Source organism: Lithobates pipiens, unplaced genomic scaffold, assembly GCF_037356315.1.
Source record: "Lithobates pipiens isolate NorthernLeopardFrog02 unplaced genomic scaffold, aLitPip1_a1.2 Scaffold_8, whole genome shotgun sequence".
Classification (NCBI taxonomy): domain Eukaryota; kingdom Metazoa; phylum Chordata; class Amphibia; order Anura; family Ranidae; genus Lithobates; species Lithobates pipiens.
Window position 1 is genome coordinate 74,616,022 of NW_027507903.1, and position 22,674 is coordinate 74,638,695.

Sequence of the window (22,674 nt, forward strand, 5' to 3'; positions counted from 1 at the left end):
ATGGCATTTTTATTTTTACTAGTATCAGTGATTTTTAGTGGCACATTGCGGCCCACAAATCGGACACTAAGTGATACTTTTTGGGGACCAGTGACATCAGTGACACTAATACAGTGATCAGTGCTAAAATAAAACACACTCTTACTGTACTAATGACACTGGCAAGGAAGGGGTTAAATTCAGGGGCGATCAAAGGGTTAAGTGTGCTCCTAGGGAGTGCTTTATAACTGTGTGGGGGATGGCTTAGTTGGAGGAAAAAAGGGATCTGTGTTTCTACTTAGCAGAAACAAAAGATCTCCATCTTCCTCTCTGACAGAACGTCGCCCTATGTAAACAAAGCAGACCCCCGTTCTGCCTTTCCTGTCAGCGATCGGAGTGTCCCGCGGTTTCCAATCACATTGTTATTTTGTGCAGCCGGGCCGCCCTGCCGCAATAAATGTGCGGTTGGTGGTCTGGAAGCGGTTAATGTGACCTATGAACTTTACAACTCAATTTAACAACAAACTGAAATCTTTTAGGTGGAGGGAAGTAAAAATAAAGAAAATAAATTAATATGGTTGCATAAGTGTGCACACCCTTAAACTAATATTTTGTTAAAGGTCCTTTTGATTTTATTACAGCACTCAGTTTTTCTGGGTACGAGTCTATCAGCAAAGGGCCACAGCCCACTTCAGATCACCCCACAGATTTTCAATAAGATTTAGGTCTGAGCTCTGGCTGGGTCATGCCAAAGTTTTAATCTTCTCCTGGTGAAGCCATTCCTTTATTGACTTGGATATATGCTTTGGGTCATTGTCATGCTGAATGAAGTTCTTGCTGAAGCCTGAAGGTTGTGTGCCAATATTGACTGGTATTTGGAACTGTTCATAATTCCCTCTACCTCGACTAAGGCTCCTGTTCCAGCTGAAGAAAAACACCCCAAAGCATGATGCTGCCACCACCATGCTTCACTGTGGGTATGGTGTTTATTTGGTGATGTGCAGTGTTGTTTTTGCACAAAACTTATATCCTGGAATTATGGCAAAAAAAGTTCAATCTTGGTTTCATCAGATCACAACACATTTTCCCACATGCTTTTGGGAGACGTCAGATGTGTTTTTGCAAAGTTTAGCCGGGCTTGGATGTTTTTCTTGGTAAGAAAAGGCTTCCGCCTTCCACTCTACCCCATAGCCCAGACATATGAAGAATACGGGAGATTTTTGTCATGTGTACCACACGGCCAATACATGCCAGATATTCCTGCAGCTCCTTTAATGTTACTGTAGGGCTCTTGGCAGCCTCCCTGACCAATTTTCCTCTTGTCTTTTTATCAATTTTGGAGGGACATCCAGTTCTTGGTAATATCACTGCTGTGCCTTATATTCTCCATTTGATGATGACTGTCTTCATTGTGTTCCATGGTATATCTAATGCCTTGGAACTTTTTTTACCAATAATGAGATCCCTCTGATGCTTTGGAAGCTCTCTGCAGACCATGGCTTTTGCTTTAGGGTGCGACTAAGAAAATGTCAGGAAAGACCTACTAGAACAGCTGAACTTGTATTTGGGGTTAACCAGAGGCACCTTAAAAGATGGCAGGTGTGTACTGACTCCTATTTAACCACTTCCCGACCAGCGCACACCGATGTACGTCGGCAGAATGGCACGGGCAGGCAAATGGGTGTACCTGTACGTCCCTTTAAATTTGCCACCCTGCCATTGTGGGCGCGCCGGTCGGGACCCGGTGAGTCTGGTCGCGTGTCCCGCGGACTCGATCACCTCACGGGGCGGCTGAACTAGGAGATGCCGTTGTAAACAGCATCTCCCAGTTCTGCCTAGCAACAAGTGACGCTGATCTCTGCTCCATGTGATTGGAGCAGAGATCAGTGTTCACTAAAAGAAAGCCCAGCCCCCAACAGTTAGTAACACGCCCCTAGGAACACTTAACCCCTACACTGCCACCCATTGGTTAACCCCTTCACTGCCAGTGTCATTTACACAGGAATCACTGCATTTGTATAGCAGTGATTGCTGTATAAATAACAATGGTCCCAAAAATGTGTCCAAAATGGCTGATGTGTCCCCCATAATGTCGTAGTCACAATAAAAATCGATGATCGCCGCCATTGCTAGTAAAAAAAAAAAATATTAATAAAAATGCCATAAAACTATCCCCTATTTTGTAAAAGCTATAACATTTGCGTAAACCAATCAATAATCGCTTATTGCGATTTTTTTTTACCAAAAATATGTAGAAGAATACATATCAGCCTAAACTGAGAGAAAAAAATGTTTTTTTATATATTTTTGGGGGATATTTATTATAACAAAAAGTAAAAAATAATGCGTTTTTTTCAAAATTGTTGCTCTATTTTTGTTTATAGCGTAAAAAATAAAAACCGCAGAGGTGATCAAATACCACCAAAAGAAAGCTCTATTTGTGGGGAAAAAAGGATGCCAATTTTGTTTGGGAGCCACGCCGCATGACCGCGCAATTGTCAGTTAAATCGATGCAGTGCCGAATCGCAAAAAGTGGTCTGGTCTTAAGCCAGCAAAATGGTCCGGGGCTGAAGTGGTTAACATGAGTTTGAATGTGATTGCCTAATTCTAAACATAGCTACATCCCCCTTTATAAGAGGGTGTGCACACTTATGCAACCACATTATTTCTTTTAATTTTTATTTTTGCTCTCCCCCGTAAAAGATTTCAGTTTGTTTTTCAATTGAGTTTTACAGTTTATAGGTCAAATTAAAAGTGGAGGAAATTCTGAAATTATTTATTTTTGTCTCTTTTTTTTACATCACAGAAACCTGACATTTGAACCGGAGTGTGTAGACTTTTTATATCCACTATATGTTGCAAATATGAAATTACAATTGATAATTGCTTTATTTATTAAAGCAAGTTGTTTATTTTGCACAAGTAGATGAATCTACATATCAGATATGAGGGTCTACAATCCCAGGTAAAACAGGAGCCGTTCCCCATGACAGAATGAAGCTGGGCATACATGGACAGATCCAGCTATATGGTCAAGAATCCTATTTGTCCCAATTCTACATATATATATGGCTAAATATAGTTATGAAACTGATTTATCCCGTCTATATCTATATATCTAGACGATAGCCATATACAAATCATCAGATGTTCATTCCCAGGCCATTATAATTTATTCACAAAAACAGATTGATTTCAGTTGTATTATACAGAAAGATTTGTGTACATGATAAGCAAAGCCTCGCAGCCAAATCACATACACAAATGCTGTCTGACATGAAGATGAGTGTGCCCTCTAGTGGCAGCAGAAATATTTACATGAAAAAAATGAAGACAACAGTACAATGTTCCCTCCAGATATCACCATGCTATATAGAAGAGCGGTGTTATAGAGAACAAAAGCCACTGACCTGCTCAGTGTCATCTCTGTATTTCTTCCCCTTTTCCTCCTGTGACTTCAACCGAGTAACAGATTTTTCCAGATCTGATTCAAGTTTATGAAGTTTATCATTATCTTGTGCGTGAGTGGAAGCCAAACTAGTCAATCTTTCCACTAATCCATGGTTTTCTTTGTTCTGAAAAGTAAAAAAAATATGTAAGCCCAACATTTCATATTCCTGATAAGTGCCTGCTGTACCATGTACTTTTATGAGAAAGTATCCTGTTCTCTTTGTATTGCTTCCTTTGTGTGGAATCTCTGTTGTTCCTGCCAGTCCCTCTGCTTGTCTACTAGGCATGAGAGCTTAGTGTGGTCAGTTCTCAGTGTGACGAGAACTGCTCTTCTCCAATGATCAGATGTGTGCTTACACCCTCCCCACACACACAGTCATTAACTGGGAAGACCAGTGTGATGCTGCCCCCCCCCCCCCCCCCACCACCACACTCTCTAAGATCCTTATGCAACTGAAAACAGAGGAACAGGGGGTATGTGATCATTTATAAAAAAAAAAAGGGCAAAAGAAGGTATTTATAATGTTTTTTCTTATATGTATACACAAATGTGTTGCTTTTCATTCCTATTTAAAATGGAATAGGTTGTTTTAAGGTTAGGGTTTAAATATACTTTAAGGCATTTACTTATGCAATATTAAAGTGTGTATATATATACGAGTGGCATTCAAATCAAACCGAGAATTTTCATTTTACAGGTATAAAAAGGAATGCTAGCGTAGCGGTACTACATGCAGTAGTATGTCGCATGTGTTGTATTACTGGTAGGTGGTGCACATGTTATGGGCCAGTCCAGAGACCATTAATGAAGATGGCAGACAACAGTGTGCATGGAACAGCTCCATCACCGACTCACCACCACCAAAAAAATTAGAACAATTGCCTGTGCAGGTAAAGTGATAGCAAGTTCTTTGACAAATGTGGCATTATTCCTGTGGATTTTCTACCCGTGGTGCCATTATCAACAGTGAATATTAATGTTGTGTGATGTGAATACGTATTTGCGGAAAGAACGTCTTGGCTTGATCACTAATGGCGTCCTGTTTCTCTGGGACAACACACAAGCTCATACTGCTCACGCCACTACGTGCACATTACAGCAACTTGGCTGAGAGGTATTTTCACATCACTCTTACAGCCCGGACCTCGCTCCAAGTGTTTTCCACCTGTTCGGACCCCTAAAAGAGTTCCTCTGGGGTCAGCATTTCAGCACTGAGGATGGAGTGAAGCAGGCTGTCCTAGGATGGTTCAGGCGTACTGATAAATCTCTCTTTGCCAAAGCTTTCCTTAAATGCTGGGATAAGTGTATAAATGTAGCAGGGGAGTATGTCGAAGAATAAAAGCAGTTTCCACTCCTTGAAATTTGTTCTTTCATTATATTCTTTTTAAGAGAATTATATTCGTTTTCATGATATTGTTTTTCAGATTATATTTGTTCTTTCATTATATAAACTCAAAAGTTGACTTGAACACCATACACTATATATATATATATATATATATATATATATATATACATATATATATAACTTCAGTCCAGACTGTAATTTTAAGGGCATGGCAGCCCAATTGTATTTAAACGAAACAAACTTCACAGATAGTCTTCCCATGCAGGAGGTTCCACCATCATTGCATAACAGAAAACTTAAGCCTCCTGGCTCACTCACTCTAATGCCACATGCACACGATCTAATTGTCCGGCGACCACAGTACACCGGACAATTCAATCGTGTGTGGACTCCAGCGGACTTTTTCATCGTAAAAGTCCGGCAGACTTAGAAAGTAGTTTTGACTCAAAATATATCCGCCGGACTTGGCTTTCAGCGGACAATCCGTTCGTCAATGTGCTAGTCTGGCGGACTAAGAATGACGTATGCTCTGAAGAAAGTACGAGAAGGAAACTATTGGCTACTGGCTATTGAACTTCCTTTTTCTAGTCCCATCGTACGTGCTGTACGTCATCGTGTTAGCAATCGTCGGACTTTCGGAGTGTCCGTGTGTGGCCAAGTCCGTTTGTTATATGCGCACACACTATCAAATTGTCTGGCAGAATTGGTTCGGCAAACAATCTGCCGGACAATTTGATCGTGTGTACGCGGCATTAGTCAAACTCCCTCCTGGAGCTTACTTGCTCAGCTGTGTGCTTCTTGGTCGCAGGCCACATCTGCCTCCTGTAGACTGAGACTCCTAGAGACAGCCCCGTCTCTCTTTTGTGGAGCCATCTCCATCTAAAAGCCCACCCGAATCCTACACGAGGCCACCTGCCTGTAGGATGGAGCTGTTCCCAAGTGTGAGCCCTGAGCTCTCTTCCTAAGAGGAATATAAACCAAGCCCACAGGTGTGCAATCATCATGCCTGTCTTTGCAAAAACCAGGCTGAAGGTGCTAATACACACCGCCTCTCCATAATAGTTACATAGTAGGTGAGGTTAAAATGAAAAAAGTCCATCAAGTCCAATATATATATATATATATATATATATATATATATATATATATATATATATATATATATATATATATATATATATATACACACAATATCTCACAAAAGTGAGTACACCCCTCACATATTTGTAAATATTTTATTATAGCTTTTCATGTGACAACACTGAAGAAATGACACTTTGCTATAATGTAAATTGGTGAGTGTACAGCTTGTATAACAATGTAAATTTGCAGTCCCCTCAAAATAACTCAACACACATGGGGAGCAGGTGTGTTAAATTTGGTGATATTTACAAACATGTGAGGGGTGTACTCACTTTTGTGAGATACCGTATCTCTAAAAAATGCTGAATTAATTTGGCTGCTTCTGTCTCTTAATAAACACCAATGACCCAGTGCCACTGAAAGCCATGCATGCCCATGCCATCACACTGCCGCCACCATGTTTTACAGATGACGTTGTGTGCTTTGGAGCATGAGCTGTTCCAGGCCTTCTGGACACTTTTTTCTTCCAGTCATTCTGGTACAGATTAATCTTAGTTTCATCCATCCAAAGAATGCTTTTCCAGACCTTGTCTGGCTATTTTAGATTTTTGGCAAAGTCTAATCTGTTTTTTCTATTCTTCAGGCTTATGAATGGTTTGCACCTTGTGGTGAACCCTCTGTATTTGCTCTCGTGAAATCTTCTCTTGATTGCAAACTTTGACAATGATACGCCAGCCTCCTGGAGAGTGTCCTTCACTTGTCTGGATGTTGTGAATGGGTTTTTCTTTACCATAGAAAGGATCCTGCGATCATTCCCCACTGCGTTCTTCTTTCCTCAGAATGTACCAAACTGTTGATTAGGCCACTTCTAATGTTGCTGCTATCTCTCTGATTGATTTAGTTTTTGAAGCCTTACAATGGCCTGTTCCACTTGCATGGATAGCTCCTGATGTAGGTTCACAGCAATAGATTCCAAATGCAAATACCACACTTAGCATCAACTCCGGACCTTTTACCTGCTTAATTGATGAAAAAATAACAAAGGGGTAGCCAGCACCTGGCCATGAAATAGCTTTTGATTTAATTGTCCAATTAATTTTGGTCCCATGAAAAGGGGGTGATGGCTAGTCTTAATAGCTGTAATTCCTAAATCATTCCTCCAATTTGGATTTACAAGCTCTCATGTAGCCATAGCCTACTAATCTAGTTTTGGATAAGGTAAGCAAGAGTTGGAATCCCTGTCAATTTTTATTGCTGTCTGTGTCCCCACTATGTGGTTTTACCTTCTCTATTTGTCCTGTCACCGGGAGAGAAAGTAATGAAACAGTTGTCACCATAAAGATATGTAAGTATATAACTTTCAGTGGGGACACCTGGTGACAACTGTCTAAGAAGACAACGCCCCTCGATTTGTAGAGGTTTCCTGTGGTGTCTCTAGGACAGGAGAACACGCCCAACTTAAAATGAATCAATTTGAATTTTTATTTATACTTTATATTTGAGCTTGTTTTATAGCTCTGATGAACAAGATGTCATGGGCACTATACACATATACTCCAGCCTGCACCTCCCAAAGTTGTGGGGTTTTGCAATAATGTACCATGCTTTAATTGTCCCACATGTCTACATTGATTTTATTTCCAAGTCATCAATACTAAGTTTAGTGCAAGGTTTCCAATTTGCAGATCCTTAAGAAATGCACGCCTTGTTCATAGTTTTAGAAGACATTCTCTGAAAACTGAAATGGTGTTTACTATCCTGACATCAAGGGGATGCTGCTCTGGTAAATTCTCAAAGTTATATAAAACATTACCTGATCTTCAAGCTTCTTCTGTAGTCTCTGCACCCTATAGGACAGCTGAATGTTCACTACAAACCGCCGGATGTTCTGGAATCTCCGCCGTGCAAGCCAAGCTCGTGCATACTTCTGTAGTATCACCGCCTTGTGCTCCTCACGCATCTTTTAAGGGAAATTTTATTAAGATTGGTCAAAGTATATCAATATAAAGTAAGTTCAAAATTATTCCTAATGCTCCAGAACAGATGGGACATGTTAGTGTGTGTCTACCTGTCTGATAAATCCTTACCTGACTGCTGTCATACCCTCGTTACTCCTGATCTGCACATACTGCCACTTTCATTCTCTCTGTACTCCTGATCTACACATACTGCCCATTCTGTCACAACCTCTGTACTCCTTACCTGTACATACTGCCTGTTGTCATACCTGCTGTACTTCTTACCTGTACGTACTGACTGCTATCATACAAGCTGTACTCCTGATATGCACATACTGCCTACTGTCGCACTCTCTGTACTCCTTCTCTATACTTACTGTGTGATGTCATACCCTCTGGACCCCTATCCTGCCCATACTGCCCACTGTCATACCCTCTGGACTCCTTTCCTGCCCATACTGCCCACTGTCATACCCTCTTGACTTCTCTCCTGCCCATCCTGCCCACTGTCATAACCTCTGGACTCCTGTCTTGCACATACTGCACACTGTTGCACTCTCTGTACTCCTCCTCTATACTGACTGCCTGCTGTCATACCCTCTGGACTCCTCTGCAGCACATTATGCCCACTCGCATTTCCCTGCACTCCTCTCCTGCACATACAGTACATCATCTGTCATACCCTCCTCTATTCTGTATATAGTATACTGGCTGCTGTCATACCCTCTGCTGATTCTGCTAAAATAATTATTTAGCACTGTGTGTAATATCCACACCCTTACTTCTGGAATGATCACACTTTTGCTAGTATATCTAATAATTTTCCTGCCCTTGTCAAAAGCACCAATACAAAGGGGATTTTTAAAATCTAATTTCTCCTCCTTGCTAGGGGGAGAGCTAACTATTTCCTAATTGCCCTCCTCTCCAGTTATTATAGAGGGCACTCAATCACACACTCAAAGTAACAAAGGTAATGATAAGAATGAAATCTCTAAAAGTCTGTATCATATTCATGGAAAACATGCTGCCAGCTGACACATATGAGGGCAGTCTCATAAACTTACCTTGCGATACCTCTTTCTGGCCAGGTAACCTCGTGTGTATGCTTGTATGGTCACAGTAGCTACTAGTATTAACTGGTAAATACGGCGAACTAGAAAACCTCGGCTGTATTTCTGAATGATGATAGCAGCCCAGGTGTGTTTAATGGCAGTTGCAGTTATTGCTTGTCTAGAAATAAAAAAAAACAAATTTAAGTTCAGACTACACTTATTTATGTTGTCATGTAGAATTCTCATTTCCTCCAGGCCATTAAAAGGTAATTCTACTTTTCTGATCGTGTTTTATGGTACACCCATATTTAGGGTGTAACATGAAGCATTGCCAGCACACACAGCCCCCCTGCAATAGAGGGATTGTAGTTCTTAATGGAGCACAAGTGTGGTGATATCACTGCATCTGTAGCCCAATGATTCTTCCTACAAAAACAAAGGGACAAGAAGGTGCACGTGCCTTACCAAAAAAAACAACAACATTTAATCGATGTAAAAGCAAAAAATAAATACTTACAAAATTGCAACAGACCACACATTGTCATGCAGTGTGGACAACAGATGTTGTATACATCAAAGGGGTGTAGTAGAGTTGATGCATTTTGGGGGCACACCCCCTTCCTCAGAGCTCGGCTGCTCTGGACACCGCAAGGCAAGCTATTTATATATAAAAACACCAAAAAGAAGCCCACTCCCCCAAAGGGGGGCGGGGGGGGGCGTGGAGCGAAAGGTGAGAGGGTTGGAGAGAGGGAAGGAGAGAAAACATATATGTATATATACCTATATATATTTACAGATATATATATATATATATATATATATATATAACATGAGTGTGACATTATCCGCTGCATCTACCAAGAGCCAGTGGTGACATCATCAGCAGCATTCAGCGCTATCAGAGGGGACACTCTGGTCCAGGGCCCGTTTTCCTGCAGTGGGCGAGCCAATCTTTTCTGCCACTTTACTGGCCCAGAACACATCTAATGATAGAGCCTGATCAGGGTTGGATGGATATGACCCCAAAATTTGTGTCCATAGGCGCCCCAGTTTACGTTCCAGCAGCCATGATGGCAACACGGGGTGAGCTATCTTCCCTTTTAGCATTATTACTTCAATGACAGTAGATATATATATATATATATATATATAGGTCCACTGTCATTCCACTGTCATTGTGGTAATGAAAATTCCAAGGGCGAGGTGCATGTCGGTCATAAAAGTATGTGCAGATGCAATCAGGCCTTCCAAAGGGCCACAATATAGAAAAAAAGAGAGGTGGGATTGCTGCACAAAAATTACGGTACTTTAATAGATAGAAAATACATGGTATTCATGGTACTATTTCTTTATTAAAGTAAAGTATTTTTTCTCTCTCTCTCTCTCTCTCTCTCTCTCTCTCTCTCTCTCTCTCTCTATATATATATATATATATATATATATATATATATATATATATATATATATATATATATGAATATGTTTTCTCCCTCCCTCTCTCCAACCCACTCTATTTAAATAGCTTGTTCTTATATAAATAGCTTGCCTTGTGGTGTCCAGAGTAGCCAAGCTCTGATGAAGAGGGTGCATCAGCTCTACATCCCTTTAATGTATACAACATCTGTTGTCTGCGCTGCTTGACATTGTGTGGTCTGTTGCAATTTTAAGAGCATTTTTTTTTTGCTTTTACATTGATTAAATGTTTTTTTCGATAATGCACTAGGTGAGTGCTCCTTCTTTTCCCTTTGTTTTTGTAGTTTCTATTGGATTACCCCAGAGGTCCTCATAGCGCTGGAATTATTCACTAGCCAATGATACTTCCTGTAGCCCTGTAATAGAAGGTTGGTACCTTCATACAGACCTGAGCTGGAGGAATGGTCTGCAGGAGCCACATCACTGCACCCACTATCCATTGATCGCTGCTGCAATGTTTTGCAGGTTCAATTGCAAAAAAATAATAAATGCACATTTGTGCTTTTTGCAAAATGGGCACTTTTCTTTTTTCTTTGTAAAAGGTGTGTTTCTTCTTTATGGGAAGTCACAGCAATCATGCACTAGCAAAAAACATAGGAGCTTTCAATTTAAAAATCAACAATGATAAAAATGAAAACACAAATCTGGTTGGCTCTGAACTCATTTAAAGTTGGGGTTACCTGACAGCCCGCTGTCCTCTGACATACTGCTGAATGACAATGGCGGCATTTCTTGCACGTAGGAACTTCTTGCGTTGCACCCAGCCTCGCATATTCTTCTGGATTATGACACAGGCATTTCTCAGCTTATCAGATCGTAGTTTTTCTAAGTATGCCACTTGGCCAGCTCTGAAGAAGATTTTAGTCTTTCCAAACACATACTGGTTGGAGTCCTGAAAACAAGGTGAAACCAAAAACAGACAAACTGTAGAATGAATGAATGAATGAATGAATGAAATACTTGTATAGCGCACAATGCGAACTGAATCACCTCTACTGCTTTTGTTCGGGCATTCATCTTTGGGCCCACACTGCTCTAAATGTTAATAGCACTCCATACCCAACTAATTGGAAAATATCTGACCGGGAATAGATATCTCTAAAGTACTACTCCTACTGTACTATGGCTCAGTCTTCTTTTCTTTAAAGACTTGCATATGATGGTAGAGTGAAGGACTATTTTGCCACCACATCCACCATTGGTGGTGCCATCATATGCAAGTCTTTAAAGAAAAGAAGACTGAGCCATAGTACAGTAGGAGTAGTACTTTAGAGATATCTATTCCCGGTCAGATATTTTCCAATTAGTTGGGTATGGAGTGCTATTAACATTTAGAGCAGTGTGGGCCCAAAGATGAATGCCCGAACAAAAGCAGTCTGCATTCAGAGTATTCATTCCTGGGTGCATACTGCCTTCAATGTTCATATCACTCATTGCACCGTCCAGCTTTCAGCCTCAACTCATAGAGTTTAACAGGTTACCAACAGCGAGGCTGTACAGTGCACCTGTGCTGTCCTTCCGCAGCAAACGCCGCAATCTCATGCACCATTACAAATAGCACAGTGTACATGAAGCCTAAAAAAGGACTACCATTATAGTAAGGCACAGTTTAACCTGTCAAAACTCTTGACAACTGTAATGGTGTTATTTAGGTAAAACATATCACAAAAGTGAGTACACCTCTCACATTTTTGTAAATATTTTATTATACCTTTCATGTGACAACACTGAAGAAATTACACTTTGCTACAATGTAAAGTAGTGAGTGTACAGCTTGTATAACAGTGTAAATTTGCTGTCCCCTCAAAATAACTCACAGCCAATAATATCTAAACTGTTGGCAACAAGTGAGTACACCCCTAAGAGAAAATGTCCAAAATGGTCTCAAATTCCCTCCCTGGTGTCATGTGACTCATAAGTGTTACAAGGTCTCAGCTGTGAATGGAGAGCAGGTGTGTTAAATTTGTTTTTATCTCTCTCACTCTCTCATACTGGTCACTGGAAGTTCAACATGGCACCTCATGGCAAAGAACTGTCTGAGGATCTGAAAAAAAGAATTGTTGCTCTACATCAGTGATGGCGAACCTTGGCACCCCAGATGTTTTGGAACTACATTTCCCATGATGCTCATGCACTCTGCAGTGTGGATGAGCATCATGGGAAATGTAGTTCCAAAACACCTGGGGTGCCAAGGTTCGCCATCACTGCTCTATATTATGATGGCCTAGGCTACAAGAAGTAGTAAAGTGTAATTTCTTCAGTGTTGTCACATGAAAAGATATAATAAAATATTTACAAAAATGTGAGGGGTGTACTCACTTTTGTGAAATATTGTATATTTGAAATACATTCTGTGAAATAAAATGAATTCACATGGACTGTTTATTGAGTTATTAATCATTAATTATGTTTTGTGCCCAGCTGGTAGAAATCATTCTGCAGACTGTTAGCCAAGGTCAAGCATTTTGCTTCTGACAAGAGTTTGTGAAGCCATACTGAACAATCTGCAAGGCAATTCTTAAACTGGAATTTATAGAATTATACACACTTGTTTGTGCCATGTGTTGAGTTTCTTTGTGTACTTTCATACAGGTCAATGTGAACATAACTCAATCTCAAGTTATTTTTCCTAGTAAGCACCTGAATGTCATTCCTCAGTCTGAAAATCATGAACACAATGAGACTGTTAAGCGCAGTATCATAAAATATATGTGTGTATGATATACACTGTATAGATATAGGTTTTCATTGGGGATATTCCTATACGTTGCTCCATTCAGCTTTCCCTCGATCCTGACTAGTCTCCCAATCCCTGGTGCTCAAAAACACCCCCAAAGCATGATGCTGCCTCCACCATGCTTCAGTGTTGGGATGGTATTGGGCAGATGATGAGCAGTGCCTGGTTTCCTCCAGGCATAACACTGAGAATTAAGGCCAAACAGTTCTATCTTGGTTTCATCAGACCAGAGAATCTGGTTTCTCGCAGTCTGAGAGTCCTTCAGGTCTTTTTTTGCAAACTTCAAGCGCACTTTCATGTGTTTTGCACTGAAGAGAGTGTTCCGTCTAGTGAGTGGCCATAATGCCCAGATCTGTGCAGGGCTGAAGTGATGGTTGTCCTAGAACTTTATCCATCTTCACACAGGATCTCTGGAGCTCAGAGTGACTACCAGGTTCTTGGTCACTTCTCTTGCTAAGGTCCTTCTCAACTGATTGCTCAGTTTGGCTGAGCAAACAGCTCTTGGAAGAGTCCTGGTTGCACAAAACGTTTCCCGTTTGTGGATTACTGTGCACGTTCAGTTTTTTTGTTTCCACAGATTTGTGCCTTACAATAATCCTGTCTCTGAGGTATGCAGGTAGTTCCCTTTTGATCTCATGGCTTTTGCTCTGAGACAGTATGCATTGTCAGCTGTGAGGCCTTTTATAGAGGTGTGTGCCTTTCCAAATCATGGCGTGGATCAAGGTGTAGAAACCTCTCAGCGATGATCAAGAGGAAGCACCTGAGTTAAATTTCAAGTGTTGTTGCAAAGGGTCTGAATACTTATGCCAATGTGATTTTTTTAGTTTTTCCTTTTTCATACATTTGCAAACATTTCTAAAATTCTATTTTCATTTTGTCATTATGGGGTTCTGAGTGTTGATTAATGAGAATTTTTTTTTTAAACAACTGTATTATTAGGCTGCAGCATATCCAAACTGAAAAGTGAAGGGGTTCTGAATGCTTGATGAATGCACTGCAAATAAAGCTTATCCACACATAGAAGTCAGTAAATGTGAAAGTGATAACAATCCTAAGTTACAACCCGATTACAATGTGCAAATTGAAATTTACACAAACATTGCTTAAAGCGGGGTTCCACCCTAAAGTGGAACTTCCACTCATCGGAATCCTCCCCCCACCGGTGTCACAGTTGGCACCTTTCAGGGGGGAGGTGGGTGCAGATATCTGTCTAAGACAGGTATTTGCACCCACTTCCGGGCATAGACTTCCACAGGAGCGCTGTCTGCTGGGACACACACGGGTCCTAGAGACAGCGCGAACCATTCCTATTGCATTGCGCGATTGTAGGACAGTAGGGAACTGGGAACGCTTCACTTCCTGATTCCCTCACCTAGAAGGGCGGCGGCAGCAGGCGAGAGCCGAGCGATCGATCGGTCTCGGCTGCTGACATCGTTGGACCCTGGGACAGGTGAGTGTCCATTTATTAAAAGTCAACAGCTGCTGACTTTTAATATTTTTTTGTAGGGGGAATCCCTCTTTAAGTGCAGAACTTTTTCAGCCTCATTGTGAACATAGGTCCCTGAGCAGCCACACATTCTGTTCTTATAGCAACTACTGTATTAATTTGAGCTATAACTATTTCTGCTATAATATTTCTTTGGTTTGCAGGCCACCTACTGGTTAAAAAACTGACTGCATGAAAAATACTGACCTAGTTAGAACTGTTAAATACTCGTACACAATTACCATGAAATCTGTGAAAGTGATCATTTAATATACACAGTATCTAAACATATCTATATTTACCTGAAAAAGCATACACTTGCTTGATTTACTAAATTAAAATAGACTGTTCATTATGCAAATGAAATGGCACTTTTCAAGGGAATGTTCCCTTAGCTTAATAAATTTGGTGAAAATTCACTTTGCAAAGAAAACCCAATTATGCGCAAGCAAGATAAAATACTTGCATCTGAAGAACAAAACATATTCCCCCCCGTTACAACCAAAGTAAAAAAAACAAACTAAAAATGATCTGCTGCTTGCACATGATTGGATGATGGGTGAAGCTTCACCACATTTGCTAAGTTAAGGGTAAATTCTCTTGCAAAGTGCACATTCCATTGTAAAGTGAACAGCTTATCTGCCTTTAGTAAATCAGCCCCATTGTATCACATATTGAATATACCTGAATTAATCTTTGCAATACAACCATGCAAATCTGCTTTTTATCATGCAAAGTCAATTCCTGCTGTGTCATGAGAATGCTGTAGCGACCATAAAATTCGATGTATGTCCACCTAGAAAGACACAAACCCAATGAGTTAAAGGTTCATAGCTAACGTTTCGTTTTTAAGTAAATTAAGAAATTAAGAATTACCTGGAAGGATAGCTTTGTGCACTAATTCGGATTGTTTCCAGCACACCGCACGCTCGTAACTGTTGGACAACTCGAATAGGGTCAAACCTGGGATAAAGTAAAATTATTATTAACATACAGTATACAAGTAAAACATATGTTTATTATGTTCTATGGAAACATAATTTTCATTTCTAATTCATTTAATATAGAGAATAAAACACAGGTGTTCATTCACTAAGGTCAGTAACACATGCATTATTACCCCATACTGCCAAATACTAAATGAGAGACCTTTTAAAATAATCAGAATACAAATTTCTCCTTGAAATGAGCAATATTCATAGTAAAATGCCTTTTTACTTAATATACTGTAAAATCATATTTAATGCAAGGAATTTGCTATAGTGCTAAATTTGAACCTTTTCACTACACATGATACATTCTCACTGGGAAGATACAGAAAAGCAGAAAATTGTGATACAGTCATGCAGCAAAAGGCTGTTTACTATAGAAATGGTAGAAATAAAGAACAAAATCAGCAAAAATCAGCATAAAATAGTCTCTAAAATAAAATAGTGAAATTGCACATGCATTTTGACAGGTGAAAATTTTAACAAGTATTATCTCTGGCTGACAAATGAAATAAGAGATGTATTTTCACGCTATAAATAACAGATTGGAGGCAATTGGGCACCAAAACTGGAAAAACTTCTATAAAACTGTTGGGGGTTGAGGGCTATGACCCCCTGAAAGCTGGCTCAAAACCAGATACAATGCTGAAAAAGCAACCTTTCAGGAACTCTTTCAAGCTCCTAGTGGATGGCTTGAAAGCTCCAGCATGTTGCAAAACAATAATGTTTTGTGATATGAATCTGGATACAAGCATATTAAATGCTGCGGCAACAGGCTATTGATTGGACTCCACCTTGAATAAGGGTAGGTAGTGATGTAATGCTTGTAAATTGGAAATCAATGGCCATTATCTCTTCATCTGTCACCATCTTTTTGACAATGTCCATGTTTATGTACAGTATGAAGAAGCCTCTCCTCATCACCAACAGAAGTCTAGTAAAAGCACGTGAAGGGAACAAGTCATCCTGGAAAGGGAAAGGTAAGAGAGAGGCCAGAGAAAGGAACGGAAGGTGGTAAGTCGTTGACCAGCTGCTGGACTATTGCTGGTGTTCTTTTTGTCTTTCAGATGGCGTTGTGCCATACAATTAAGATCACTGACAGGTAAGTGAATAACATTGATTATTTCGTTACAATGTCATCTCAAACTGGGTGGGATATATTAGGCAGCAAGTGATCACGTTGTCCCTGAAGTTGATGCATTGAAAGCAGAAATTATGGGTAAGCGTATAGATTTGAATGACTTTGGCAAGAGTAAAATTGTAATGAGTAAAGCACTGGGTCGGAACATCTCCAAAACTATAGCTCTTGTGGGATGTTCCCGGTCCTAACAAAAGTGGTTCAAGGAAGGAAAACCGGCAACAGGGTGATGGACAGCCAAGGCTCATTGATGCACGTGTGGAGCTAAGGCTGGCCTGTGTAGTCTGATCCAACATAAGGTACTGTATGCTATAAAAATGAATTCTTTGCATTAAATACACATTAATTTATCTGCCTTGGGTTAAGGTGTAAAATGTTAACCCTAACAGTGAATTATCTGACCTTTTGGTCTGTTAAATAAACTATTGAGTTTTGATATATCTGTTTGATAATTGAACTGCCCAGTGTATTGTGCATAATTCCTGTGTTATACCAAGGAGAATAATTAGCCCTCCCATTTATTATCCTGGGACTACTAAATAAATACACGTATGTTTAAGCCCTTGTACACACGGTCGGACATTCCGATAGAAAATGTATGATCGGACCGTGTTGTCGGATAATCCGACCGTGTGCGGGCTCCATCGGACTGTTTCCGTCGGAATATCCGACGGACCAAGTTTTCCAGCTTGGCTATAAAATTTTCCGACAACATGATCCGATCGGACTTTGTCCGATCATGTGTAGAGAATTCCGATCAGACAAAGTGCCACGCATGCTCAGATCAAATTCCTACACCAAAGCTATTGGCTACTAGCGTGAACATAGTCCCGTCATAACGAAATAACATCATCACGTTCTGAACGATCGGATTTTCCGACAACTTTGTCCGACCGTGTGTATGCAACAGTTTCGGACAAAATCCGTCGGAAAAAATCAGACGGATTTTGTTGTCGGAATGTCCGACCGTGTGTACAAGGGATTAGGGATGGAGAGTAGGTAGGTCTGAGTAGTTGAGCAAAACAAAAATGGGAAGGTCTGACAATACTCCATTCACAAAAATGCTGTGTGTTTTCAGCCCACAACAGGATTTAAAAGCTGAGCGCATTTCTAGAAGACTAATAGGTATTTTTCTGCACTTGCACCTTTGACGGAATAAAACTCATGAAAATGTGCACCTATGGCTGAGATATACAGTATTGCATATATTTTTGTATCCCACCCTGGCATATACTGTAAATCTGCTTTTAAACAGATCAGCACCTTAATTTCATACTTACTCAAATGGCATCTTTTCATCGTTGGGTTTTATGCATCGCACATAGTGAGGAGTGGTGGCGTTTAGGGTTTCCATAAGTAAACAGAGAGAATTGCGGAACTGAAAATACAGGAAAACATAGTATGACACCACAAAAAAAAAAAGATAGTGGGGGGTCAATTACCTAACACATAATGCATGTTGTATTTTTTTTACTATGCATTATAGAAAAAAATAATTAAATAAAATCATTAAAAGACTTACCACACTGGCCAGCTAGATTTACCCACTGCACATTATAATCTTTTACTGTATTTTATAAATAAAAATGTATTCACAAAAATTGCATTACGTTGGTGCTGTGCTGCGGTGCCACCAGTGTGGGATCATTCCAAGGTGGTCCTGGCACTTATGTTATCCTCTTAAACTGGACACTGGCATCTCTTTGATTTCTTACTTCAACGTTCTATAACGTTTTATAACGAGGCAGCTTAAGACTTTAAGGCCCCTTTCACACATGCGGACAGTATGTCCGTATTTCATCCATCCATTTGCGGATGAAATACGGACATACATGCATCCCTATGGGATAGCGGGTGTCTGCGGATGAACATCCGCAGACTCCCGATATCGTCCGCCTCCGCAATTGTCCGATTTTGCAGACGGAGGAAAATCCTATTTTTCTATCCGTCTGCAGAGCGGATCGGATGAACACGGACAGACGGTCCATGCTCATCCGATCCCCATAGAGGAGAGCGGAGAGCTGACGGGGCGGTCCCTGCACAGTGTGCAGAGACCGCTCTGTCTGCCGCCGGCTCAGCGGGGACAACGGAGCAATCCCCGCTGAGCAAGTGGATCATCACGGGGCGGATCATTACTGATCTGTCCCGTGTGAAAGGGGCCTAATAGTTACCTAGTAGGTTTGTTTTATTTTCTCTTATTTTGGTTGTTTTGGGTGATTCACTCACTTTTGCCCTTTTATTTCAGCAGCTGCGCTTTAACTAACCACAGTTGCATATTTATGATAGCCCAATCATGTGTTTGGGCCACTGTACATTATTAACTCATTCCTACATTATATTATTTTCCCACAGAGGCCCCTATTGATTGGTCTACTACCCACCCCAAGTTCACCAGTATTATCTTTACTGACACATACCCACCTTGGATGCTGTCCTGCGTTGGTTGGCATTGGTTGGCATGCCACCTCAGCTCCCAGAAATTACATTCCTGGGGGGGGATCTGCAGCTTTCATTACCATACCATTATACACAGTGTCTTACTTACACCCTGTAAGTAACAAGCCTTATGCTGCGTACACACGACCGGACTTTTCAACATCAAAGGTCCGACGGAACGATTCTGGCAGACCATTCGATTGTGTGTGGGCTGCAGCGGACTTTTGATTTGCAAAAGTCTGACAGACTTTGGAAATGGAACAGGTTTCAAATTTTTCCACCGAAACTCCGCCGGACCCAGTTCCTACCGAGAAATCCGCTCGTGTGTATGCTAGTCCGACGGACAAAAAACGACGCAAGGGCAACTATTGGCTACTGGCTATGAACTTCCTTATTCTAGTCCAGTCGTACGTCATCACGTTCGAATCCGTCGGACTTTGGTGTGATTGTGTGTGGCCAAGTCTGTTCATTCGGAAAGTCCGTCAGAACTCTGTTAGAACTCCGTCAGAACTCCGTCGAAAGTCTGTCTGACCTAGTCCCTCGAAAAGTCCGGTCGTGTGTACATGGCATTAGGGGGATTTTTATATCCATCCCATCCCATCGCTGCCATCTATCAATTCCTAATTTTTTTGGAAACTATAATATCACAACTTTTATCTATCTTAGATCTACATCACGTGATTTGCTCCTGAAGATTGGCCCAAGCCATGAAACGCATAGAGATACAGATGCCGTGTTTTATTAAATATATAAATTCTAACATTTTATGCATACTACCCTGATATTAGGTTCCATGGGTATTTATATCAATTCCTTATAGTATGGCTGCTTTTTATTGTTTTTTTTATCAACTTTCTATCAATGATAGGGATCAGTGAGGCTTCAGACATATTGGGCATCACTGTGTTAAATTTGTGTGTGTATATACCATATTTTCCAGCGTATAAGATGACGACCTTTTACACTTAAAAAAACTGGCCGGAAATCGGGGGTCGTCTTATACGCCGGATCAGCCCCTCCGATGCCTGCTGAGGGTTCGGTAATACTGTATGTAGCTTCGGCTACATACAGTATATACCACTGAGCCAATCCCAGTGAGCGATGTATTCAAATGAATACAGAGCCTGCTCGGATTGGAGTAACAACCTCTGCGTAGCCTGCTCGGATTGGCTTTGAGAGTGAGAGAGGCGCGGGCTGATGATGATACAGCCTCTGCCAATCCAAGCAGGCTTTGTATTCATTAATAGAATACATGGCTCGCCGTGATTGGTTCCAGCAAAAGCAGGAAGAAGGATATGGCGCCAGCTCCTGCTCCAGCAAGAAGGACGAAATATCAAGCGTCGGAAGCCTTGGAAGGGGGTCGTCTTATACGGTAGGTACAAGAAAAAAATGCTTAAACAACAGTAAGATTAGGGGGTCGTCTTATATGCCCGGTCGTCTTATACACCGGCATATACGGTACATGACTTCATTGGACTATGTATCACTGTATTGTATAACTTGGTTTACTCAAAATGTTGGGGATTAGAGAAGCCCCAGATCATACTGGCCAAACTTTGTATTATAATTATCCGATATATCTGATCAGCCCCTACCCTGTCTACCTTTAAGAGATCCCTGAAAACTCATTTATTCAGGGAGTCCTATCCCACACCCACCTAACAACTGTCCCCAAGCTACCCCCATAAAATAATTTTCTGCAGCAATTACCTTTTGTACCACCACCCCCTCCCTTTAGAATGTAAGCTCTACGAGCAGGGCCCTCCTGTACCTTTTTATACTGAACTGAACTGTAATTGTGTTGTCCCCCCTCTACATTGTAAAGCACTGCGTAAACTGTTGGCGCTATATAAATCGCGTATAATAATAATAATTGTTTTATATCATGATCTTTATTTGATTATGTATCATTACAATGGATGGATCGAATTGGATTTTGATATATTATTACCATAATATACCTCGTTTATGAATTAATATTAAGTTTACCTATCCATCCATCTATTTACTTGCTCCATTTAAAATCCCATTTTTCCCTCCCTTTTTCCCCCTTTTTCATCACAAAAAATTGTTGTACAAAATTGTGCTCCTAGAAATATATAACTATAGAGCTCTCTAAAGTGTCTGTTGATAAAAGCAAAATTTAGAGGCTGAAAGAAAATAATGTTTCTTTAGATAAACTACGAGAAATAAAGGGTTTTTGAAGTTATATAACTATTTCCTGCAATAAAAAAATCACACACAATTCCATATCAATGCAATATTAATATTGGTCAGGGCTGTCAAAGTTGTGTGCTACAAAATGTCCCATGGGCCCCAAAAATTGTGATTTGAACACCGTTTACATATGAGGGCGCGACTTCCGTATGCGTCTTCTTTGCTGCGTGAGCTCGCTGCGACGGGGGGCGCTTTAAAAAAAAATGTTTTCTTATTTATTTTATTTTAAAATTAATTAATTGTTTTAAAAAAAAAAAATTATCACTTTTCTTGCTGTCACAAGGAATGTAAACATCCCTTGTGACAGTAATAGGTGGTGACAGGTACTCTTTATGCAGGGATCGGGGGTCTAAAAGACCCCAAGTCTCTCTTTTGCACTTCAAAGTATTCAGATGGCCGTTTTCGGCGATTCTGAACACTGTATATTTTTTTAAAACCGGCGCCATTGGCAGCCGAGTAAACAGGAAGTGACGTCATGACATCGCTTCCGTGTTTACGATCAGGACACTGGAATGAAGCCGCTTACAGTCTGTCCCTAGGCACCGGAGGCATCGGACTGTTGATCGGGGCTCCCAATGGAACGGGAACCCCGGTAAAAGCAGTGGGAGGTGACGGGAGGGGGGGTGTCCCCTCCCGCTCCTCTGACATAACAGCCGAGTGGCTTTTAGCCGCATTGGTTGTTATAGCTGGAAAGCTGGTCATCGGCTCTAAAAAACGGTACCGGAATGATGCCTGCAGCTGCAGGCATCATCCCAGTACAACCCCCGAAAGCCGAGTACTCACATCTGCATACGCTTGGCGGCAAGGGGTTAATGTGATTGAAGCCATATTAGTTCAATTCTGACAGAGAAAATTGAGTACTGTCCGTGATACTTTTTTTATTTGCACTAACATACAATTTTTCAGGACAAGCTTTCCGGGTATGTCCCCTTCTTCAAGGTCCAAGCAGTACTGATTTACAAATTTTTAAGCAGAATGTAAAAAAACAAAACAAAAAAAAACAACACACATCTCTGTTAATAAATAGACTTGTGCACAATGGAAAATTTCGTTTAGTTTCGGTTCGTTGTCATTTGTAAAATACATCATTTAGTTCTGTTATATTCGTTATGTTATGTTAATACGTTTTCGGATCATTCGTTATTATTCGTAGAGTGTCAAATTAATTTGTTCGTATTTGTTGAAATTCGCTATTTATGTATGTATAGACATTCGTGATAATGATTCGTAGTTTGGAAAGTCGTTTGTTTATTGAATCTTTTAACACACACAATGACAACGTCTCTTCTCCTCGGCTCAAATACAATACAACAACAATACAACATCC

General features: G+C 40.6%; 1 protein-coding gene across 2 annotated transcripts in view; it reads right to left on the reverse strand.

Annotated features, from left to right (window-relative positions):
- The window catches only part of MYO5C (myosin VC), a 214,649-nt gene that overhangs the window by 87,924 nt on the left and 104,051 nt on the right, over window positions 1-22,674 (reverse strand). For both annotated transcript variants that reach the window (XM_077472579.1, XM_077472578.1), the window contains exons 16-22: window positions 17,975-18,072; window positions 15,444-15,530; window positions 15,252-15,363; window positions 11,025-11,236; window positions 8,884-9,049; window positions 7,675-7,821; window positions 3,390-3,554 (exon numbers count right to left, since the gene is read on the reverse strand). In XM_077472579.1, coding sequence (XP_077328705.1) covers window positions 3,390-3,554; window positions 7,675-7,821; window positions 8,884-9,049; window positions 11,025-11,236; window positions 15,252-15,363; window positions 15,444-15,530; window positions 17,975-18,072 — 987 coding nt within the window. The remainder of the gene's footprint in view (window positions 1-3,389; window positions 3,555-7,674; window positions 7,822-8,883; window positions 9,050-11,024; window positions 11,237-15,251; window positions 15,364-15,443; window positions 15,531-17,974; window positions 18,073-22,674) is intronic.